Here is a 23,366-nt window from a genome sequence, read left to right on the forward strand (position 1 = left end):
TATGTGTAGAGAGGAAGAGAGAAGTGAAATGATTAGTAAGAGAGAGTAAGAACACAGTGGATGAGGAATTTGGAAGGAATTTGAGTGTAAAGTGGAGGGAACGTAATAAAATGTTCTGGAAAGACGTAAAGTGAGTTAGAAAGGGTGGCAATGAAGTCTGTCGGGAGTAAGAGATAAAAATGGTAGATACTATTGGAGACGGGAGAAAAAGTGAGCAGATGGAGAGAACACTTTAAGGAATTGCTGAACATTGAAAATGAAAGTAATGTGAGTGTAAGTGGCTGAGGAATGGCTGGGAGATGGAGAGATGTGAGAAGAGAGGAAGACATAAGTAGGATGGAAGTTGTGGAACCAATGAAGAAAGTCAAAATGGGGAAAGCCCCAGGAACTGATGGAGTGTGTGGTGGAATGCTGAAGCATGGGGGAGAGATAGTAGGAAAATGGATGTAGAGGATGTGCAGACTGGCCTGGGAGGAAGGTAGAGTCCCTGAGGATTGGAAGTCAGGTATAATTATTCTCCTGTACAAGGAAAAGGGGAAAAAGAAGTGTGTGGTAATCATAGGAGGATTTGTCTTCTTGGTGTAAGAGGAAAAGTATATGGTAGGATACTTATTGACAGAGTTAGGGAAATAACAGAGGAATTAGTTGGAGAAGAACAAGGAGGTTTTAGGAAGGGAAGAGGTTGTGTAGATCAGATATTCATTCTTAGATCTCTAGTGGAAAAGTTTCTAGAGAAGGGAAAGAAGTTGTATGCAGCCTTCATGGATTTGGAGAAAGCATATGAATTTTTCTCTTTGAAAGTTGGTTTGAAACAGGGATGTGTCATGTCTCCATGGCTGTTCAATCTGTATATGGAGTTATAAAAGAGATACAAGGTACGGTAGTGGATGTTGGAGTGGCCCTAATGAGAGAGGGCAGTGCTTGGAAACTTGCTGTGCTGTTGTTTGCAGATGATGCTCTGTTGTTAAGTGAAGACAAAGGGGGGTTGCAATGCTTGGTGGATGAGTTTGGGAGAGTATGTAAGAAATGGAATCCATAGGTGAATGTAGGGAAGAGTAAAGTTATGGTCTTCGAGAGAAGTGAAGTCAGTGAATGTACAGTGAGGTTGGATGAGGAGGAAATGGAAAATGTGAGTGCATTTAAGTTCTTGGGTAGTGTGATAAGGAAGGATGGAAGTTTAGAGGGTGAAGTGCTTGAAAGGGTACAACAAGAATGAAAGGTTGCTGGTTCCTTGAAAGCAGTAATAAGAAACAGGGAAGTAACCATGGAAGTGAAAAAGTTACTACATGACAGTATTGTGATACCAATTCTAGCGTATGGACGTGAAGCTTGGACCTTGTTGGAGGGACAGAAGTTAACAGTGAGAGGTCGAAATGAGTTATCTGAGAGGAGTATGTGGAGTCACATGGAGAGACAGACTGACAAATGAGGATAAAAAGGGGCGTTGTGGTGTGGATGTGGATGTGATAGGAAGCATCAGGAGAAACACACTGAGAAGGTTTGGCCATGTGGAGAGGATGGAGAGTGACAGACTGATGAGGAGAGTGTATGTGAGTGAGATGGAGGGGTGGAGAGGGAGGGGGAGGCCAAGGATGAGATGGAAGGATGGAGTGGAGAGGTATATGAGAGAGGGAGGTGTGAGCTGGGAGCAGGGCAGTGAAATGGCGGGGGACAGGACGACATGGAGGCGATTTGTTTGTGGCCACCCCTTACAGGATTAAAGCATCTGGCAATAGATAGATAGATAGACTATTCATTAAGAACATGCACTGTTATCTGGCAGTAACAATGGTGTTTCAGTGGCCTTTCATGCACAAACTAGACCAAAAGGCAACGATCACAGCAAATATAAACACTGGGCAGCCATTTTGGCTTGCGTGCGCCACCGTGTCTGCATGTGATTCTCAGAGGCAGCTGTCAAAAATAATGTTGTTGCAAAATCACAATTAACTTTTTGACATGCCGAGACAGGGTATGACTATTTAATTATCATTGTACTGATTAATCACATAACGAGGCATTGTAAAACGTGGCTGCACTGTACATAATTACAGGCAAACCCCTATTTACGATACCCCCATTTGCGATAACCCAGATTAATGTTGGGGGTAGACCTAACGATGGCCGAGCCTAGTTTAACGATGGGGTTTGAGGACTTTGAGGAGGATGAGTTAGTGCTAGGGAGCACCACACGTCCCCTAGCCTCCGGAGGAATAGCTAGGATGACAACCAGGACTGGACATGGACTTGAAAGAAGTAAATGATGAGAAGTGTTTAATATTTTCTGACATGTTTTTATGATTATCAAATTTTATTCACTGGTTTTAGTGAGTTACAGTATTTACAGGTGTTAGGCTTGGGTTAGCTTCTTTTACAGCTGTTAGGCCATTTAGATTGGCTTTACACTTTTTTTTGGACTCATTTGGGTGGGCCTAGGGGTTGGCTGGGGAGGAAACTCAAGGCTCAAAAACGCATCCCTATGCTTTACATGTTAAATCATCCCCGATTTACGATACCCCGCCTAGCGACGGGTTTTTACTTAGCCAACTGCATCATTAAACAGGAATCTGCCTGTATTCATACATGTCCTACTAACTATATATTTTGCCTTAGGGAATGGAAAGAGATTTCTAGCTGATGCTTAATGTAGTGTGTACAAACACAGTACTGTAATATAATGATTGTTCATGGCCTCAAAATTATTACCAGTAAACTGTTAAGCAATTTTTAAGTCCATGAGGAAGATACAGTTTTTGCAATTAGTAAGAGTTTGGGGAACCTGACCCCATGAATTATGAGTGTGTACTTCCATTACAGTAATCTCTTTCCCCTCCTTAATCGTTCTGACAATCTGGATTCCGAAGTCTGATATCACACTACAGTAATCCCTCTACAGTGCTATCTGACACCCACTTTCCGGACACCCTACTTACCGGACATTGTGGGCCTGGACCTCAAAAAAAAAAAAAAAAAAAAAAAAAAAAAAAAAAAAAAAACCCCCCAAAATCCGATTTTCCTCCACCCGTAATTTGAAATTGCTGCGCGGCACCGAACAGCTGTTTACACCATGGCCCCTTCACCCCTTCCTTCTTCCCCCCTCCTCTGTCAGGGTTGCCATTTGGTATTTTTCATTACCAAATGTGGGCCAATTTGGTAATGAAAAATTTGTTTGGTAATGAATCAGGATAATGCATTACCAAACAGATTTTTCACATGTATGAGGATACACAGGATGGAGATGGTGGATTGTCTGCTCTCTCTGGTTAATCTGCTATACTACATAGCATGAAAATAATCAACATGTTGTTAATTATAAGGACAGTGATTACATGTATTTCCACTTGTATATATAATTAGTGAAGAATAAGTGCTAGCTTTACAAATTTGGTAATAAAAACTCACCACTAGTTACCACCTAACTGCCATAATGAGTAGGTGCTTATTGCAATGGATGCTCGTTTTTGTGAACAAACAGTGAATAAACTGCAATACCTCGCCACTAGACCACATGGGAATTTACAGTGCTGTGCAATGTTAAGAAATTAGAATTTAGAGTGCAAAGAATTAAGTGTAAAGTGCAGAGGATTAAGTGTGGAGTGCAAAAGTGGCAGTTGAAACTGGCGTGATGCAATTAACAGAATATGCACTGTTAAACAATTATAACTCACAGCGCAATGAATTAGGTGTAGCACAACAATGGATTACTGTACGTGCTTCAAGAGCATTTTCACAACTACCAGAGCCTTAGAGGAAGTGGCTACAGATGTGCTGTAATAAGGGCTGTACACTGCTAAGTATTTTCCATACTTCTAATTCCTCATTCTCTGGTTCCTTTTCATTTATTTCATGCTTTATATCCATTATTGGTGTGAACAGGGTCTTAAATAGGTTTAAATAAGTGCTATGCATGTCCGGTAGGGAGTTATATAGGTGGCTTTCAAAGTTAGGCTGGGTTAGGGTCATAAGTACCAGTCCAGCAGGCAGGGGCCCACTATCCAGACGGGACCACTTTCTGGACATGCCTTTGGCTCTATTACATCGGATAGTGGAGGGATTACTGTATTTCTGTTACTCACCACCTTCACCATTGGCATTTGACCAATATGTTCTCTTCATCCCTAAAGGATCTAAAATTCTTCTCCAAACATTACGCTACACAGATCCTTCTGTTACTACTCCCATCACCCTCTCTAACATACTCTTCCTCATAATACTTGCTCTTGTTCATTCCAACTTCTAATCAACAGCTTCCTAACATTTAGCCCACTCTACTTTAGAGTACCTTCCAATTATCTCTCCTTCCCTCTCTTTACACACATGTAACTTAAATTAACAAAACTTCAACTTAAATTTTACATGACGACTTATCACACTCATCATAGGCTGTGACCCAGCTGAGACTCCACTGTATGACTGCACCACAATTTGTCAAAAGAATTTGCTGGTAGCAGCTGAGAAAGAGGGAATTTCAACTTCAGTCAACTAACTGCAATGAGGATGGACAACACAATTCCAGCATGTTCTGCTATAAGGGATTACAAGTGAATCTTATACTGCAGTTTACTTACCTTCTGCTTTAACACTTTTTCCTATTATTTTATTAAATTTCAGAGTACAGTAATACCAGTGCCAAAATGCACAACCAAATTTTCTGCCAAATGACACAAATCAATATAAATTCATTCATCAAGAGAGTGATGCATTAAAAAGCAGTAATTGAGGCATCTGGCAATAGACAGATAGATAGTATTCTGCCAATACACTACCATAGGAATAACCTCAGTCTCAAATAATTTTTAAAAAAAGACATGCCATCACACCATCATGAAAAACACATCTCACCTGAACCAGCAATCTCTCCGCCTGCTTTGACGCTGCTCCCATTGTCCACGCCATTGGTCTCAATATGGAGGTGCTGAAGAAGAACAACCAGGTTTATCATACTGTTCACAACTTACACAAGAATTAATATATTTCATAGATGCAACTAGTGTTAGTGAACACCCAGTTATGTTAGACAAACCTTGCAAAAATGCAATGGATATATTATTTTAATGATAAAAACTTTGATAACGCAGACAGTGAGCTTATGCATGTGAAAACCATGATATATACACTAATGGAATAAAGATCTGAAGATGCACACTGTACTGGCATAACTGGGTGGAAGAAGAAAGGTATGCTCTGGCAATTCTGACATGCAGACAAGTGAACAAAGCTTGACAGAAAAGTAGCATTTTTAACCTCAGCCTGGCTGCCTCTCTGTAAGGCAGTTTACACCTCCCATGGCACTGTTTTACAACCAATGTAAACTGTACCTTCAAATGAGGCTTGCAGCTTGGCCAGTGCAGACCTTCATTGTGCCTCATATAAGGTCTGTGGTTTGACAAGGGTCAAGTGTGGTACAGTAATGGGTGATGCTGCTGTGACCCCAAACTCATCTGGATGTGAACCCAATGTACTGCAAGATGAAACTGCCCCTTTCCTGCAGTCCAGCATCTTCCTTTCAGGATGATGGGATGCAATTGCAGGATGTTTATTGGTGCCATAGGGTGAAGGCATCACTCTCCACCACCAACTGGTGATGTTATAAGGGAAAAACCTGCAGTTACAATGTATCAATCTATATATACTAATCCTTCGATTATCCAACACAATAGAGCCAAAGGTATGTCAGGGTAGTGGCTCAGTCCGGATAGTGGACTTCTCCCCTGGCCCCCATTCATACATAACCTAACTTTGAAAGCCAGTGTAAAAGGGCAACTACAGTACATCATACGACACTTGTTTCTGTTGTTTAACACTACTCTATCTGGTCAGGCAGACCTAAAAATGCGGTGGGCACACAAAACGTAACGGTAAAACAAAATAAAACCATGGTACAGTACAGTAAGCTAGAATAAAATCAATGTCAACACTTACAATTTGACCATCTTGCATCAGTCTTACCCAGGATCTCTCTCTTAAAGAATCAGCACTACCCTCTTCCTTTTCCATGGTGAGAGGACCATCATCACACACCCATGGATGAGGCATGCATGGAATTGCAATGCCTGATGCAAATAGGGAACAACCACAAAAACCATCGGTGTGCCACTAAAACAATTGTTTACATCACCGCACAGGAACTGAGAGCGAGCAAGGGGGGTCTCTGGTGGATGCTGGGTAAACTAACCAACCAGATATGGCAGTGCCACCAAGCTATTCCTCCCTGTCCAGGCGGAAATTTTTCGCACAACCATAATTTTCAAATGAATACAAGCTTTTAGTCCAGATAATGGAAAAAAAAAAAAAAAAGGTATGAATAATGGTTTGGAAGAGCCAGATTACAGCATCCAGGCAATAAATTGTCCAAGTGGTGGTCATCCGTATAATTGAAAGATTACTGTACCTAGCCTTTTCCCCCCAGGGGGGGTACCTGGACAGGACAAAAACTCACCAAATCATCATCCACACACACACACACACACACACACACACACACACACACACACACACACACACACACACACACATTTACTCTTATCTTAGTCTCTACAGGAAGAAGGGACCGCTCCTCATCGTACCACACCGCATGAGGGTCAACTGCGCAGTGCAATCCAGTGACATCCACAGACAGCAGGGCCCAACAGCAGAGCTGGTTTACCCCTGCCACATCACAATGGACCCATCCCCTTCCCCGCACCTGACTCGATCAGCTGATCAAACCAGATGCAGGAGAACTTCCCGTCGGGGCCACATCACCACTCATACATTCACAATTTCTCTCCATTCATACTTACCACGAGTAGCCACTCTTCCTTGCTTTACAAACATCCCTCTAGCATTTACCACTCTTCGCACTGTCGAGCCATCCTATTTGTGGTCTTCCTCTCACCCTTACACCTCTCACATCAGATCCAGTTATCTCTTTCACCAGCAGCTCTTCATCCATTCTCTCCATATGCCCAAACATTGCAACACTCTGCTCAAATTGATTAGCCATCTCTTGCATAATGCAAGTTTTCCTTCGCACTTCATCATTTCTCACTTAATCCATACACGCCAATCCACGCATACTCCTCAGACACCTCATCTCCTTTACATTCAGTCTCTTTGCCTCTGCTACTCCCATATTCCATGTTTCAGCCCCATATAACATAGTCAGTACCACTACACCCTCATACAGCCTTCTCTTAACATCCATTCTAAGCCAACAACATGTAAACACTGTTTTCATTCCTCCCCCACCACCTTTCCTGCTCCATTCAGTCTATACTTCACCTCTACATCTATTCTTCCATCCACAGCAACATGTGACCCTAAATACTTACAACCTTCTACCTCCTCAAGCAACTCACCATCCAAAATTACATTCATCTTCCTACCATCTACTAACCTCGTACACTTCATCACTTTACTCTTCTTCTCGTTCGCTCTCAATTCCTCCTTTCACACACCCTTTCAAACTCCTCAACCAGCTGTTTCAATTTCTCCTCAGAATCAGAAACCATTGCAGTATCATCTGCAAACAACAGCTGAACCAGATTCCACTCTCTACCATCAGCATTTACCAGACTCAAATATCTACCTAGCATTCTTGCATTCACCTCTCTTACAACACAATTCATATAAATATTAAACAACCAAGGTGACATCACACATTCCTGCCACAGCCTCACTCTCACAGGAAACTAATAACAATGTATTTCCCAATCTTATACACACTTTACTGTATACATAAAAATTTTTTCACTCCTTTTAACAACTTACAAAGTACAACTGAGATAACCACACACACACACACACACACACACACGGAGTCATCAGATGCAGACATCGGACATCGGCGCTCCGTACCAAAACAACACGGCCAGTGGCAATTACCTAAATTAGTATCTTTGAATGAGTCAAGCTCTGTACCAGGTTAACTAAATGATTTTTCATTATTAAAAGGTAAAGAAATAATAAGTTTAAATAAGACTGGTTCAAACAACAAAGAACCATGATGCGTTGAGTCAGCTGGGTTTGTTTATACTACAGCAACACGGGGAAAGCGTGCATACTCTGTAAGTACATACTCTGTTCATTTAGTATTACAAAATGGATACATGCTTCAGTAAAACAAATTTGGAAAAGAAAAGGGATAAAACTAAAAAGCAAAATGATGATTTCTACGAAGAACTGGTTAAGGTGGAGACTCACAATAGACTGGTTGAATGTGTAAACAAACTAGAAATGGCTTTCAAAAATGAAATTGATGAAATAAAGAAGCAAATGCACTTGCAAAGGGAAGAGATAGAAAAACGAAGGGAGGCCAATAAGAAAGACACAACCATCAGTGAACTAACAGTGGAATTGAGTACACTTAGGAAGAAAGTGAGTGAAATGGGAAGTACAGTAGTCAATCACGAGAGTGTTATGAAAGAGTTAAAAAATGACACAGAGACAATTAGACAAGCAAGCAGTCTTATGGACCAGAGCAGTGATATTGAGGAGAAGATAACACAGGTGAATGAAGCTGTGCAAAGCTACAAAAATGATGTAGTAACCACGTATGCTGAAATGGTGAAAGTAAAGAAAGACTTAGAAACAAGGGTGGAGGAAAAAAGCATTAAAAAGGAAGTGAAAAGAATAATCCAAAACAATCCAAAGTTAGTCAGAGATTCAGTAGAAATAAATAAATCAATAGTAATCACTGGTATAGAAGAGGAAGAAATTAAAAACAAGATCACTAGAGACAAAAAGGAGATGGCAAATGTAATGAGCTTACTGAAAGAAGTATCAGAGGAAATCTGTAGTAAAGACATAGAGGAACACAAAAGGTTAGGGAAATACGAGAAAAGCAAGACAAGACCTCTAAAGGTGACTTTCCAGAGTGTAAACACTGTGGAAGAGATACTAAAAAATACAAAGAATCTTATGGAAAAAGAGGAGTTCAAAAATGTATGGATAAAAAGATGCCTAACACAAGAGGAACTGGAATTACTGAAAGAGAAAAGGGAGGAAACAAAAACAAAAAATGAGGGAAGATCAGAAGAGGACAAGAAGAAATTTTTTTACAAAGTAATAGGATTGCAGGTACGAAAGTGGCACACAAACAGGATGGAATAAAAAGGAGGAAGTTAGTAGAACCATGTCATGACAAGTATATAAACAAGATGATAAAGTTGATGTACTCAAATGTGGATGGAATGGTATCTAAATTACTAGAGATGAATGATTATGTCAGAGAAAATGAACCACAAATAATATGCCTAACTGAGACAAAATTAACACCAAGGATATCCAATGACATACTAAACTTAGAGGAATACAATATATGGAGAAGAGACAGAAATTTAAAAAAAGGAGGAGGAGTTATAATATTAACTAAGAAAAATCTAAAAGTCAAGGAAATAAACCTAGATATACCATCACAAGTAGAACTGATTGCAGTAGAGATCGACACATCTGAAGGTAAAGTAATTGTAGCCAATTTGTATATGCCACCCAGATCAAACACATGGGAAAGAGACGAATATGAGGACCTGGCAGAGAGTACAATTCAGAGTATAAGATCCTTGCTACATAAAATGGAAGAGAAATCAGAAAGAATTATACTAACTGGGACTTCAATACAAATATAAATTGGAATACTCTAGATATAAATAGCCAAGAAAGCTGTTGGGACCAAAAGCTCCTGGATCTCGTACAAGAGTTTTTCTTAACGCAACATGTGAGGGAAACCACTAGAAAAAGAGGACTTGATGTACCTTCAGTGCTAGATCTAATATTTACTAGGCAAGAAAATGACATTGGCAGTTTAATATATCACCCTCCACTCGGCAAAAGCGATCATGCAGTACTAAATTATAACTTCAGGATAACATATGACATAGTAAACAGCAATGACAGTTACAAAAAGAGCCTAAACTATAAAAAGGGAAATTATCAAGACCTAAAGAAGTATTTCTTAGAAGTTGATTGGGAAAATGAGCTTAGAGGACAAGATTTAAATGCTGTATATAAAAAATTTTGTGAATTTTATGAAATAGGAGTCCAGAAATACATCCCACAGCATAAAGAAGCAGATAAGAAAATACAGAAATGGTTCAATACAGAATGTAAAAAATCAAAAGAAGAGATTTGTTGTGGAATAGATACAGAAGACACAATAGTGAAAGGGCGTATAATAATTACAAACAGGCAAGAAACGACTATACAAGAATAAGGAGGGAAACCCAAAAACAGTTTGAGGAGGATATAATAAATAAAAGTAGTGATCAACCAAAGCTGTTTTACAGCTACAGTAAAAGTCCAATATTTCGGCATCCAATTCCCCGGCAAATCTGACATTTCGGCAGTTTTGAGAAATAGTCCCATTTACGAAAATCTCCGATCGTTCGGCAGATTCTCCGATTTTTTTCGTCAGTCTTGAAATTCTCCATGAGGCTCGCCAGCTAGCTACCCGCCTTTACCCGCCTTAGTGAGTGGGATAGTGAAAGTGATGGAACGAGTCTACCACTGCCATGAAGCTCAGAGGCTAGCTCTTTCTCCTATAGCATAAAGAGAGGACAAACATGTAGTGAGTCTAGCATGGGAAAGAGAATCTGTTTCGCCATTCTTCCGAGTTGTTGCCGTGCTGCTGCCGACTTCTCTTGATTCTTCTGTGTGCTTTGTGAACTTCGTACCGAAATAACTCTGAAATTACTATTCGAGTGTGCTGGGGACTTCTTCCAGCAGTAGCAGACTCCAATCAACCCCTTCTATTGTACATATGTAAATAAGGAACCTACTATAAGTTTAGGTAAGTGCATGTGAACTTGAAGGCCTACTGTACCATTACATTTATATACAGCATGTTCACTAATTTCTTTATTTTTCATATTCATGTACTGTATAGTACTGTATTCATTACAGTATTGTACAGTATCAAACAGTATACAGTACTCTCTCTAAACACATTTGTAATGATATGAGTAATGATGATAGTGTTCACCGAAACATGTAAGGTACTGAGTGGGTAGGGTTTTCGATAATTCGGCAATTTTGATATTTCGGCACTTGCCTGGTCCCATAGATGCCGAAAAATCGGACTTCTACTGTATATCAGAAGCAAAACCAAAGTAAAAGATATAATACAATCCATTACGGATGAGGGAATCACTTATACACAAGAGAAAGATATTTGTGAAGCACTAAATAAGAATTTCTAATTAATTTTTAAAGAAGAAAAAAATTTTGAGAGGGACTATGTGGAACACGCATGTCCACACATACTACCAGATATACAAATAGCAGAAAATGTAATACAGGAGGAGTTACGTAGATTAGACAGAGGAAAAGCAAGTGGTCCTGATGAAATTTCATATTGGGTGTTACGAGAATGTGCAAAGGAGTTATGTAAACCATTATTTTTAATTTTCAAGAAATCCTTGAGTCAAGGGAAACTACCTGATATTTGGAAAAAAGCAAATATAGTCCCCTTATTCAAGAAAGGAAATAGACAAAATCCTCTCAACTACCGACCAGTATCACTGACCAGTGTTGTAAGCAAGGTATTAGAAAAACTTATAAGAAAAGCTTGGGTAAATCATCTAGAAGAACACAGTATGATAACAGAAAGACAGTTTGGTTTCAGAAAAGGAAAATCATGTGTTACTAATCTGTTGAGCTACTATGACAGAGTAACAAACACAATACAGGAAAGGGAAGGATGGGTGGACAGTATCTATTTAGATTTCAAAAAAGCTTTTGACACAGTACCACACCAAAGACTTTTATGGAAGCTGTACCATCAAGGAGGAATTTGAGGCAAACTGTTTTGTTGGATGCAAGACTTTCTCATAAAAAGAGAAATGAGGACAGTACTAAGAGGAAACTACTCATCATGGAAAGAAGTGACTAGTGGAGTACCACAGGGTTCGGTGCTGGCACCAATCATGTTTTTAGTGTACATAAATGATATAAACAGTAACACTGGAAATGAGAGCTATCTGAATATGTTTGCAGATGATGCAAAAATACAAAGGAAAATTACTAGCACAGACTCTTGTAGGGAGCTACAAGAAGAATTAAATAAACTTCATGAATGGAGTAGTACATGGCAAATGGAATTCAATGTGGACAAGTGTCATCTAATCAAGTTTGGTAAAAGTGGAAAAAGACCTGATTGGGATTGTAAGTTAGGAAATAAAACCCTGTACACATCAGAAAGAGAGAAAGACCTAGCTGTGATTATCAATAACAAACTATCTCCGGATGACCACATCAGCGAGAAGGTACGGAACATGTGTACACTGCTTGCAAATATGAGAATAGCATTCACATACATAAATGAAGACATGCTAAGAAGGATAATAACATCATTCATTAGACCAACCCTGGAATATGCATCAATAGTCTGGAGTCCTCATCTCAAAAAGCACATAGACAAGATTGAAAAAGTTCAAAGGGCTGCTACAAGATGGATACCAAGCTTAAGGGACCTAAGCTACAAAGAAAGACTAAATAAACTGAATCTACCAACACTACAGGAAAGAAGGAAAAGAGGTGACATGATAATGCTATATAAGTGCATATCAGGAAAGGAGAAAATAGACATAAATGATTACTTAACCTATGGGGAAGCATCAGCAAGAGGACACTGCAAAAAACTGCATAAAAAGAGAGGTGATAAAGACGTAAGGAAATTCAGTTTCCCAAACAGAGCAATTGATCAATGGAATGCACTACCGAATGAAATAGTGTGTGCCAAAACAATTCACAAATTTAAGGATATGTACGATAAATATGGTTTAAGACACGGGACAGTATGAGCTTGACTCATTCCTGTAAAGATACAATTAGGTAAGAACACACTGAGTTGAGACGTCAGAGAGACAACACGTCATATCACCTTGCTTCGAGCTGTCCACTCTTGGCTACAACTGGCTGTATCTAAACAGAACCTTTATATCAGTCAAGCTCTGTACAGGGTTAACTAAATGGTGTTCTAAAATAAAAGAACAAGTTTAAGCAAAAGTGTTGCCCAAATTACAGAGCAGCAAATAGTGCAGGAATGTGCTGATCAAGTCCCAGTTGTTTCGACTACAGTATCACAGGCGAGTAAGATGCATAACTGTAAGTAATGTAAAAACTTTTTCTCTTTTTCCTCAGTATTAACACAAGAGGACAACCAAATTAAGTGAAGCAAATATGGAAGGAGTTGGGAAGAGGGAAAGGGGTAGAAAACATGATGACTTCTACCAGGAATTGGTTGAAATGGAAACATTTAACAAATTAGGAGAAATGGCAGACAGATTGGAAAGGGTATTTAAGAGAAAATGGATGAAATTAAGATGCAATTGCATATGCAGAAGGAAGAAAATGAAAAATAGGTAAAGGATTTAAACAACAAAGACACAACAAGAGATGAGCTGGCAGTTGAGGTGGATTCACTTAAAAGGAAGATTGCTGAAATGGCAAGTACAGTTGTCAACCATGAGAGAACTATGGAGGAGTTCAGAAATGATACAGTGAGTCTGACTTGCTTCTTCATTTCTGCAACATTCGCGACCTTTCCTCTAACTTTCTCTCTGTTGAACACCACCTCTCCTCCTCTAAACCTCACCTTCTCTTCTTAACTGAGACTCAGCTGTCTGAGGCAACTGACAGCAAATCCTTTTCTGTATCCTCCTACCTTCTCTATACTCATTTCAAGACCAAAGGTGGCTGTTGTGTGTAGGTACACAATGACTTATCTTGCTCTCATGTTCCTGGACTTGATTCCTCTGAATTCTCTACTCTGGTTTTGGCTCTCCTGTCATTCTCTGACTAAATATATCTGCACTGTTTACTTATCTCCTAATTCTACTGACTATAAAAATGTAATGGAGATAAGATGTCTGAGGAGTATGTGTGGAGTGACGCGTATGGATCGAGTGCGAAATGATGAAGTGCGAAGGAGAACTGGAGTTGTTCAGGAGATGGCTGGTAGAGTTGAGCAGAGGGTGTTGCAATGGATTGGGCATATGGAGAGAATGGATAATGAGCGATTGGTGAAAAAGATAACTAGATCTGATGTGAGAGGTGTAAGACTGAGAGGAAGACCACGAATAGGATGGATGGACAGTGTGAAGAGAGCGCTGGATGCGAGAGGGATGTCTGTTGAGCAAGGAAGAGTGGCTGTGCGTGACAGAAATAAATGGAGAGAAATTGTGAATGAATAAGTGATGACGCAGCCCTGAGGGGATATTCTCCCGCATTTGGTCTGATCAGCTAGTCATGTCAGGTGCGGGTAAGGGGATGGGTATGTTATGATGTGGCATGGGTAAACCAGTTCTGCTGTCGGGCCCTGCTGTGGATGTCACTGATTGCATTGCGCAGTTGACCCTTGTGCGGTGTGATGCGGTGAGGATCCGTCCGTTCTCCCCTTTGGGGCTAAGATGCGAATGAATGTGTTTGAATGGATGAGTAAATGGAGAGTGAGTCGTCCTGTCTCGGCTACCTCCCTTTCCTTGGGGGAAGCAGCCTAGGTATATAGATAGATAAAAAATTCTTTGACTAACTTACTTCTACAATGGAACACATTCTATCCATTTCTCCTTTCTCTGAAATCTCCATTCTAGGAGATTTCAATGTTCACCACCACCTTTGGCTCTCCTCTTCTCTCACTGATTCATCTGGTGAACAAGCCTATATCTTTTCTATCCTTAATGACCTAGTGCAGCTTGTATAGCACCCTACCCGTATCCCTGACTGCCTTGGAAAAATCTCGAACATACTTGACCTCTTCCTTACAACTAATCCTTCTGCTTACACTGTTAATATTTTCACTCCATTGGGCTCCTCCGATCACAGTCTTATTACCTTAACATGTCCGATCGCTCCAGTACGGGGTGTGGACCCTCCAAAGAAATGTCGACTGTGGCACTTTGGAGCTGCAGATTGGGAGGCCGTCAGGCAGTACTTCTTTGATTTTCCCAGGAATGATTATTGCTTCCTTGGCCGGGAGCCATCTGAGTGTGCCTTGCACATTACGGAGGTTATTTTCTCAGGGATGGAAGCATACATTTCTTTCTCATATCCTTTGACCAATGCAAGAATTCCTTGGTTTAATCATGCTTGTTCTAATGCTGTCCACAAAAAGGAGAGGGCCTATAAAGGGTACCAGAGCCAACCCACCCCTGAATCACATCTTTTTTTATGTTTCTACACGGAATCATGCTAAGTCTGTTCTTCGTTCTGCTAAAAATAATTTCTATCTATCTATCTATCTATTGCCAGACGCCTCAATCCCGTTTGGGGTGGCCACAAACAAATCGCCTCCAAGTCGCCCTGTCCCTCGCCATTCACTGCCCTGCTCCCAACTCACATCCCCCTCTCTCATATACCTCTTCACCCCATCCCTCCATTTCATCCTCGGCCTCCCCCTCCCTCTTCCCCCCTCCACCTCACTCACATACACTCTCTTCGTCAGTCTTTCACCCTCCATCCTCTCCACGTGGCCAAACCACCTCAGTGTGTTCCTCATAACGCTTCCTATCACATCCACATGAACACCACAACGCTCCTTTATATCCTCATTCGTCAGCCTGTCTCTCCATGTGATTCCACATGCTCCTCTTAAAAAACTCATTTACACTGCTCTCACTCTTGACTTGTGTCCTTCCAACAACGTCCAAGCTTCACTTCCGTACGTCAGAGTTGGTATCACAATACTGTCATGTAGTAACTTTTTCACTTCCATGCTCACTTCCCTGTTTCTTATCACTGCTTTCAAAGAACCAGCAACCTTTCTTCCCTGCTGTACCCTTTCAAGCACTTCACCCTTCAAACCTCCATCCTTACTCATCACACTACCCAAGTACTTAAACATACTCACATTTTCCAATTTCTCACCATCCAACCTCGCTGTACATTCACTGACTTCACCTCTCTCAAAGACCATCACTTTACTCTTCCCTACATTCACCTTTAGATTCCGTTTCTTACACACTCTCTCTAACTCATCCACCAAGCCTTGCAGCTCCCCTTCGTCTTCACTCAACAACACAGTATCATCTGCAAACAACAGTACAGGGAGTTTCCAAACACTATCCTCTCTCACCAGGGCCACTCCAACATCCACTACCCTACCTTGTACCTCTTTTATTACCCCATCCATGTACAGATTGAACAACCATGGGGACATGACACATCCCTGTTTCAAACCAACTTTCAAAGAGAAAAATTCACTTAGTTCACCATCCACACGCACTGCAGCCTTTGCACCATCGTACATACTCTTCACAGCATTCAACAACTTCCCATCTACTCCATATATTCTTAACACTTTCCACAATCCTTGTCTATCCACCCTGTCATGTGCTTTCTCCAAATCCATGAAAGCCGCATACAACTTCTTTCCCTTCTCTAGAAACTTTTCCACTAAAGATCTAAGAATGAATATCTGATCTACACAACCTCTTCCCTTCCTAAAGCCTCCCTGTTCTTCTCCAACTAATTTCTCTGTTCTTTCTCTAACTCTGTCAATAAGTATCCTACCATACACTTTTCCTATTATACTAATAAGACAAATGTCCCTATGATTACCACACACTTCTTTTTCTCCTTTTCGTTTGTACAAGGGAATAATTATACCTGACTTCCAATCCTCCGGGACTCTACCTTCCTCCCAGGCCAATCTGCACATCTTCCACATCCATTCCACTACTATCTCTCCCTCATGCTTCAGCATTTCACCACACACTCCATCAATTCCTGGGGCTTTCCACGATTTAACTTTCTTCATTGCTTCCACAACTTCTATCCTACTGATTTCTTCCTGCCTTCTCACCTCCCTCATTCTCCCAGCCATTCCCCAGCCACTTATACTCGCATTACTTCCATCCTCTACGTTCAACAATTCCATAAAGTGTTCTCTCCATCTGCTCACCTCTTCTCCCCTCTCCACTAGCAATCTACCATTTTTATCGTACTAAATGCTCTCAACTCTCCAACTTGAATTCGTCCCGCTCCTTCTGGCACTTTGCCAAAAAAAACTTTCTAACAACTTTACCGCATCATCTTTCCCTCCTCTTTTCTACTCTGATGGCTCTGTAGCTATTTCTTCTACTAATAAAGCAGATCTCTTCGCTCTGACTTTCTCCTCCAATTCCACCTTAGATGATTCCGGTGGTGTTCCTCCATCATTTCCCCCCTCTGACTTCCTCATGGCTGACATTAAAATTTCTTCAGCTGAAGTATTTTCTGCCATCAATGGCCTCAATACTAACAAGGCATATGGACCTGATGGAGTGCCTAACACTGTCCTCAAGAACTATGCTTCTGTGCTTACACCCTGCCTATGTAAACTCTTTCACCTTTGTCTTTCAACTTGTACCTTTCCTTCTTGCTGGAAGTTTGCTGTCATTCAGCCAGTCCCAAAGAAGGGTGACCATTCCCAACCCTCTAACTATCGTCCAACTGCTTTAACTTCTTGTGTTTCAGAAATTTTCGAGTCTATTCTTAACAAAAGAATTTTAAATAATCTTTCCTATCACAACCTTCTTTCTGATTGTCAGTATGGGTTCCATCAGGGACGCTCCACTGGCAGTCATCTAACCTACCTTTCAGACTCCTGGTCATCCTCCTTTCAGGACCTTGGTGAAAGCTTTGCCATTGCACTTGACACCTCTAAGGCTTTCGATTGAGTCTGGCATAAATCTTTAATTTCCAAACTGCCCTCTTACGGTTTCTATCCTTCTCTCTGTGCCTTCATCTGCAGCTTTCTATAGCTGCTGTTGTACACAGCCATCGTTCTTCTCCTAGATCTATCAACAGTGGTGTTCGTCAGGGCTCTGTCCTATCACCAACTCTCTTCCTTTTATTCATCAATGACCTAAGCTGTACATCTAACCCTACCCACTCGTACGCTGATGATTCCACCCTTCACCTTTCCATTCGGTTCCTGCAACGTCCATCTCAGCAGTTACTTCAACAAACAAGGGATGAGGCTATGGCACCCTAATGTCTGACTTGGCTTGTATCTCTGACTGGGATGAAAATAATCTTGTTGTTTTTAATGCATCAAAGACAGGTTTTACACCTGTCAACCTGACAAAGTATTCCACAACAGTACCCTCTAATGTTTAGTAGTATCCAGCTCAATCCTGCATCATCCCTGAACATGCTTGTGGTTTCATTCACTCAGGATTTATCTTGGAAAGATCATATTACATCTCTTGTAAAATCTGCTTCCAAGAGATTAGGTGTGCTAAGCCGACTCCATACCATCTTTACCTCTGCACAGTTGTTGACTTTATACACGTAATTTATTCGCCCCTGTGTGAAGTACAATTCTCATGTGTGGGAAGGCTCCCCACATTCAGCTCTTCTCAACAGGGTGGAGTCAAAGGCTTTTCGTCTCAATAACTCTCCTCTTGCTGGTTCCATTCAACCTCTGTCTCTTTGTCGCACTGTTGCCTCTTTATCTCTTTTCTATCATTACTTCCATGGTCACTGCTCCTCTGAACTGTCTCCTTGCATCCCTCCACCTCTACAACGGGTGCGTAGCACCTATCTAACAAACTCTCATCTCTTTTCTGTCCTACTCTCTAATGCAAGAGTTAACAGTTACTCCCAGTCCTTCATTTATACAACAGGTGAACTCTGGAACTGTCTCCCTCTGTCTGTATTTCCTACTTCCTATGGCCTCCAGTCTTTCAAATGCAGTGTGTCCAAGCATCTCAAAATGAACAGATCTTGACTTTGGCTCTGTTATGTATTGTTTTTGTTTTCTTCTTAGAAGGAATTCTGATGCGGTCTCCTAGCCTCTGGTTCCTTCTTCCTCGCAAAAAAAAAAAAAAAAAAAAAAAAAAGGCAAGGATGCAGACTCATAAGCCAAAACAGTGATACTGAAGAGAAGATAGCCCAGGTGAATGAAGTGATCCAAAGTTGTAAATATGATGTGGAATCTATGTATGGTGAAATGGTGAAAGTAAGGAAAGACTTAGAAACAAGAGTGTATGAAAAAGCATTAGAAAGGAAGTGAAAAAAAAATAATCCAAAACAACTCAAAACTGGTCAAAGATTTAGCAGACATCAATAAATTTATAGTAATCACTGGTATAGAGGAGGAAGAAATAAAAAAAAAGATTTTGAGAGACTAAAAGGACATTGCAAATATAATGAGCATATAGACGGTAGTATCAGAGGAAATCTGTGGTAAAGACACAGAGGAACACAAAAGACTAGGGAAATATGACAGAAATAAGTCAAGGCCCCTGAAAGTAACCTTCCAGAGTGTGAACACTGTGGAGGCAATAATAAAAAATGCAAATAAACTCATGGAAAAAGAGGAATTTAAAAAAATATGGATAAAAAGATGCCTAACACAAGAGGAATTGGGAATATTAAAAGAGAAAATGAAGGAGGCAAAAACAAAAATGAGGAAAGATCAGAGGAAGAGAACAGTACTTTTCTTTACAAAATAATTGGTACGAAAGTGGTACATAACCAACAGGGAACAAAAAGGAGGAAGGTAGGACTCTCAAGTTAAGGCAAGTATGTAAACAAGATGGTTAGGCTGATGTACTCAAATGTAGATGGAATAGTGTCTAAATTATAGGAGATAAAAGACTACATCAAAGAAAAGGAGCCACACATAATCTGCCTGACTGAAACAAAGTTAACCCCAAAGATATCCAAAGATACCCTAAACTTAGAGGAATACAATAAATGGAGAAGAGACAGAAATGTAAGAAAGGGACGAGGAATCATATTCTTAGCAAAGAAAATTCGACAAGTCAAAGAAATAGAACTAGATATACCCTCACAAGTAGAAGTGATTACATTGGAAATTAACACATCTGAAGGGAAATTAATTGTGGCAAATTTATACATGCCACCCAAAACAAACACCTGAGAATGAGGCGAATATAAAGACCTGACAACAAGTACAATTCAAAGTTTAAGAACATTATTACATAGAATGGAAGAGAAATCTGAAAGAATTATATTAACCCTCTCGCACACAATAAGTTTCAGTAAGTTTTCTGGCTCACGATTTTATACGACGAAGCCGCCTGGCCGGGGAGCGCGCGTGCGGCAAATTTCAGCGAATGAAACACATTCTTGCCTTATTTTCGCCACCCAAAAATCCATGTATTCCCATGAGACCTTTCTCAAGGTAGGTAACGATGTTTGTTCTATCTGATAAACAGAACCAAAACACAGGAAAACACCAGCAAAAAAAGTTATTAGCCCTGGAAGCATGGTCGAGTAAACTGTTTTCACTTCCCAACATCGCCGTTTGAATGTTTTCCATCATACAGGAAAATGATCTAATAAGTTTTTATAGAGAATTTCATCAGCTTTCTAACGAAACAAATCCGATTGAGATATGATGTATACTTTTCGAGAAAATGGCCAAAAACTGAAAGCCATTTTCGGAAAAAATTCACTGACCTCTGATAGCTAAATTTTCCCAGACACCTTATGATTTTATTACATAGTAATATGCCCAAATTCACCAGCTTTCCCCATCTCAAAGAAGAACCCCATACGCCTCATAGTTCTCGAGTAAATCGAAAGAAAGTACTAGGCACTCCGTCCGTGATTGACTTTCGTGATGCGCGCACGGCGTACGCAATGTTCCTGCCTACGTAACAACGAATTCTTATCATGAATATTACATAGTTATGTATTGTACATACGTAGAATTTACTGCTCTTTATCATGGTTCAAACGTGAAATCAATATGTCCAATAGTTTTCGAGTAATTGGCCGACAAAGTGAGAGTATTACTACGAGCGTTAATCAATGGTAACAGCCGCGAAGAGACACTCATTTCCACTGCCTTTTCTCGCACAAAACGTAACATAATGCTTACATTTTGGTATTGATCATACGTAGAATTTAGTGGTATAGATCATGGTTGTTACAGAAAATTGATAAGTCTAATAGTTTTCGAGTAATTGGCCAACAAATTGAGGTTAGTACTCCGAGCGCTTGTCACTGATAATAAACGCGAGGAAAAAAAAAAAAACTCTCGCCTTTTACCCCCCAAAACGCTACCAAAGGCTTACATTCTGGTATTGATTATACGTAGAATTTAGTGGTATTGATGATGGTTGTAACAGAACATTGATGTCTAATAGTTTTCGAGTAACTGGCCGACAAAGTGAGATTATTACTCAGAGCGAATGTCACTGATAACAAACGCGAGGAAAAAAAACATTTCCCTCGCCTTTTACCCCCCAAAACGCTACCAAAGGCTTACATTCTGGTACTGATTATACGTAGAATTTAGTGGTATTGATGATGGTCGTAACAGAAAATCGATGTCTAATAGTTTTCGAGTAATTGGCCGACAAAGTGAGGTTATTACTCCGAGCGAGTCATTGATAACAAACGCGAGGGAAAAAAACATTTCCCTTGCCTTTTACCCCCCAAAACGCTACCAAAGGCTTACATTCTGGTATTGATTATAAGTAGAATTTTGTGGTATTGATGATGGTTGTAACAGAAAATCGATGTCTAATAGTTTTCGAGTAACTGGCCGACAAAGTGAGGTTATTACTCCGAGCGAATGTCACTGATAACAAACGCGAGGGAAAAAAACATTTCCCTCGCCTTTTATCCCCCAAAACGCTACCAAAGGCTTACATTTTGGTATTGATCGTACGTAGAATTTAGTGGTATTGATGATGGTTGTAACAGAAAATCGGTCTAATAGTTTTCGAGTAACTGGCCGACAAAATGATGTTATTACTCCGGGCGCTTGTCACACAACCGCTAGGAACAAAAACATTTCTCTCGCCTTTAACCCCCGAAAACGCTACCAAAGGCTTACATTCTGGTATTGATCTTACGTAGAATTTAGTGGTATTGATGATGGTTGTAACAGGAAATCGATAAGTCTAATAGTTTTCGAGTAATTGGCCGACAAAGTGAGGTTACTCTTCCGATTGCTACCAACTTTTACACACACTTTTTTCCTTGCACACCTGCCTGAAGACTATGCTACCAACTTTTTTTCCCCCTATCTGTACAGACTGTTACATCTTCCATGGACGTTTTCCTATTGTTATAACCTACTACACATAAACATAACTCTTCTATAGTTACTGCTGTGGAGCTTTACTTTCTTTCATATGTGTAATCTGTAGGAGAAAATGGTTATTTGTCTGAAAGTTGAAGAGGTAATGGTAATAGATTATTATATATACCAACAAAATTTGCAGAACTCACTTCCTCCAGGGGTGTTGATCCAGTTAGACCAGGGATTTGAAGATAAGGAGTTATGTAGTGTGTGTGTGAGTCAGCTTCTCCCTGAGAGTATGAGGCAACGCTATTTTTAGCACACACCACACTCATTCACGGAAACTCGCAGCTTGTTTGACGTATATTTCATACAATTCCATACGCATTTACACTATCAGAATCACAATAATTCCAGCCCTAAAACACCGGTAATTCTCCCCTCCCGACTTAAGGTTTGCCCCATCACAACACTCTGTTTCATGCCGTACGTAACAGTTGCTGGCTCCGTAATTTCACCAAGCCATCCCCAGTATCTTTCACACAATATACAGTAATCAGTCTAATATCCGGACGCCCAATAACCGAACATCCCCACTAACCGGACCTTATCGTCCTGGGATCCAACATTTCCAAAATGGTCCAAAAACCCAAAAAAAATTTTTTTTTAATCGATTTTTTGCCGTCCATAATTTGAACTTGCCACGCGCACCGCGGGAGAGCATTGTTTTGGTTCGTCATTCCTCCGACGTCCGATAGAGCGCCGCTGCATCCTCCCCACTTCCCGCCTGTCTCTCACCGCGACTGGACCTACGCTCTTCGCAATGGCTGCCCACGTGCTCGCTTTTGTGGTGGTGCCGTACTTGCTGCAAGGCCTCCTGCTGCTCTCGGGCCTCCTCTTAGTGTGTGTGATGATAGCCCCGCCACCTGAGAAAAGGAAGAGAGTGGTGTTGACTCTGGAAAAGAAGAGGGAGATATTGGAGAAAGTTGATGCGGGTTGGTCTTCCCGCATTCTCCGCGAGTATAACCTGGCCCGGTCGACTTTGTTCGATATCAAACGTTCCCGAGACAAACTCATGCAGTACACGGCTGACTTCTCGTCGAGAAGCAAACGCAACGTGGAAAGGAAGGTTATGTTTACCCCCAAGTTTGCAGAAATCGACCGATCCACGCTGATTTGGTACCGACAGCAACGTGCAGCTGGTGTGATGGTACGTGGAACGGAGCTGAAGGCTGCTGCTGAGAAGTTTGTAAGGCTTCACGACGCCCTAGACTTCAAGGCATCCGAGGGTTGGCTCTTTGCGTTCAAGTTGCGACATGGCCTTACTAACCGTAAAGCACATGGTGAAGCATTGGACGCTAACGAGGATGGAGTTGACGAGTTTCGGCACAAGGTGAAA

At 40.7% G+C, this 23,366-nt stretch overlaps 1 protein-coding gene across 1 annotated transcript in view; it reads right to left on the reverse strand.

Moving 5' to 3' along the window:
- LOC145403713 (PX domain-containing protein kinase-like protein) overlaps nt 1–23,366 on the reverse strand; it is a 1,006,790-nt gene that overhangs the window by 196,408 nt on the left and 787,016 nt on the right. Inside the window, exon 11 of the mRNA XM_080275395.1 lies at nt 4,843–4,915. Coding sequence (XP_080131521.1) covers nt 4,843–4,915 — 73 coding nt within the window. The remainder of the gene's footprint in view (nt 1–4,842; nt 4,916–23,366) is intronic.

This window comes from Coenobita brevimanus, chromosome 61, assembly GCF_032717465.1.
Source record: "Coenobita brevimanus isolate Jiangsu-jjx chromosome 61, ASM3271746v2, whole genome shotgun sequence".
In the NCBI taxonomy this organism is placed as follows: Eukaryota; Metazoa; Arthropoda; class Malacostraca; order Decapoda; family Coenobitidae; genus Coenobita; species Coenobita brevimanus.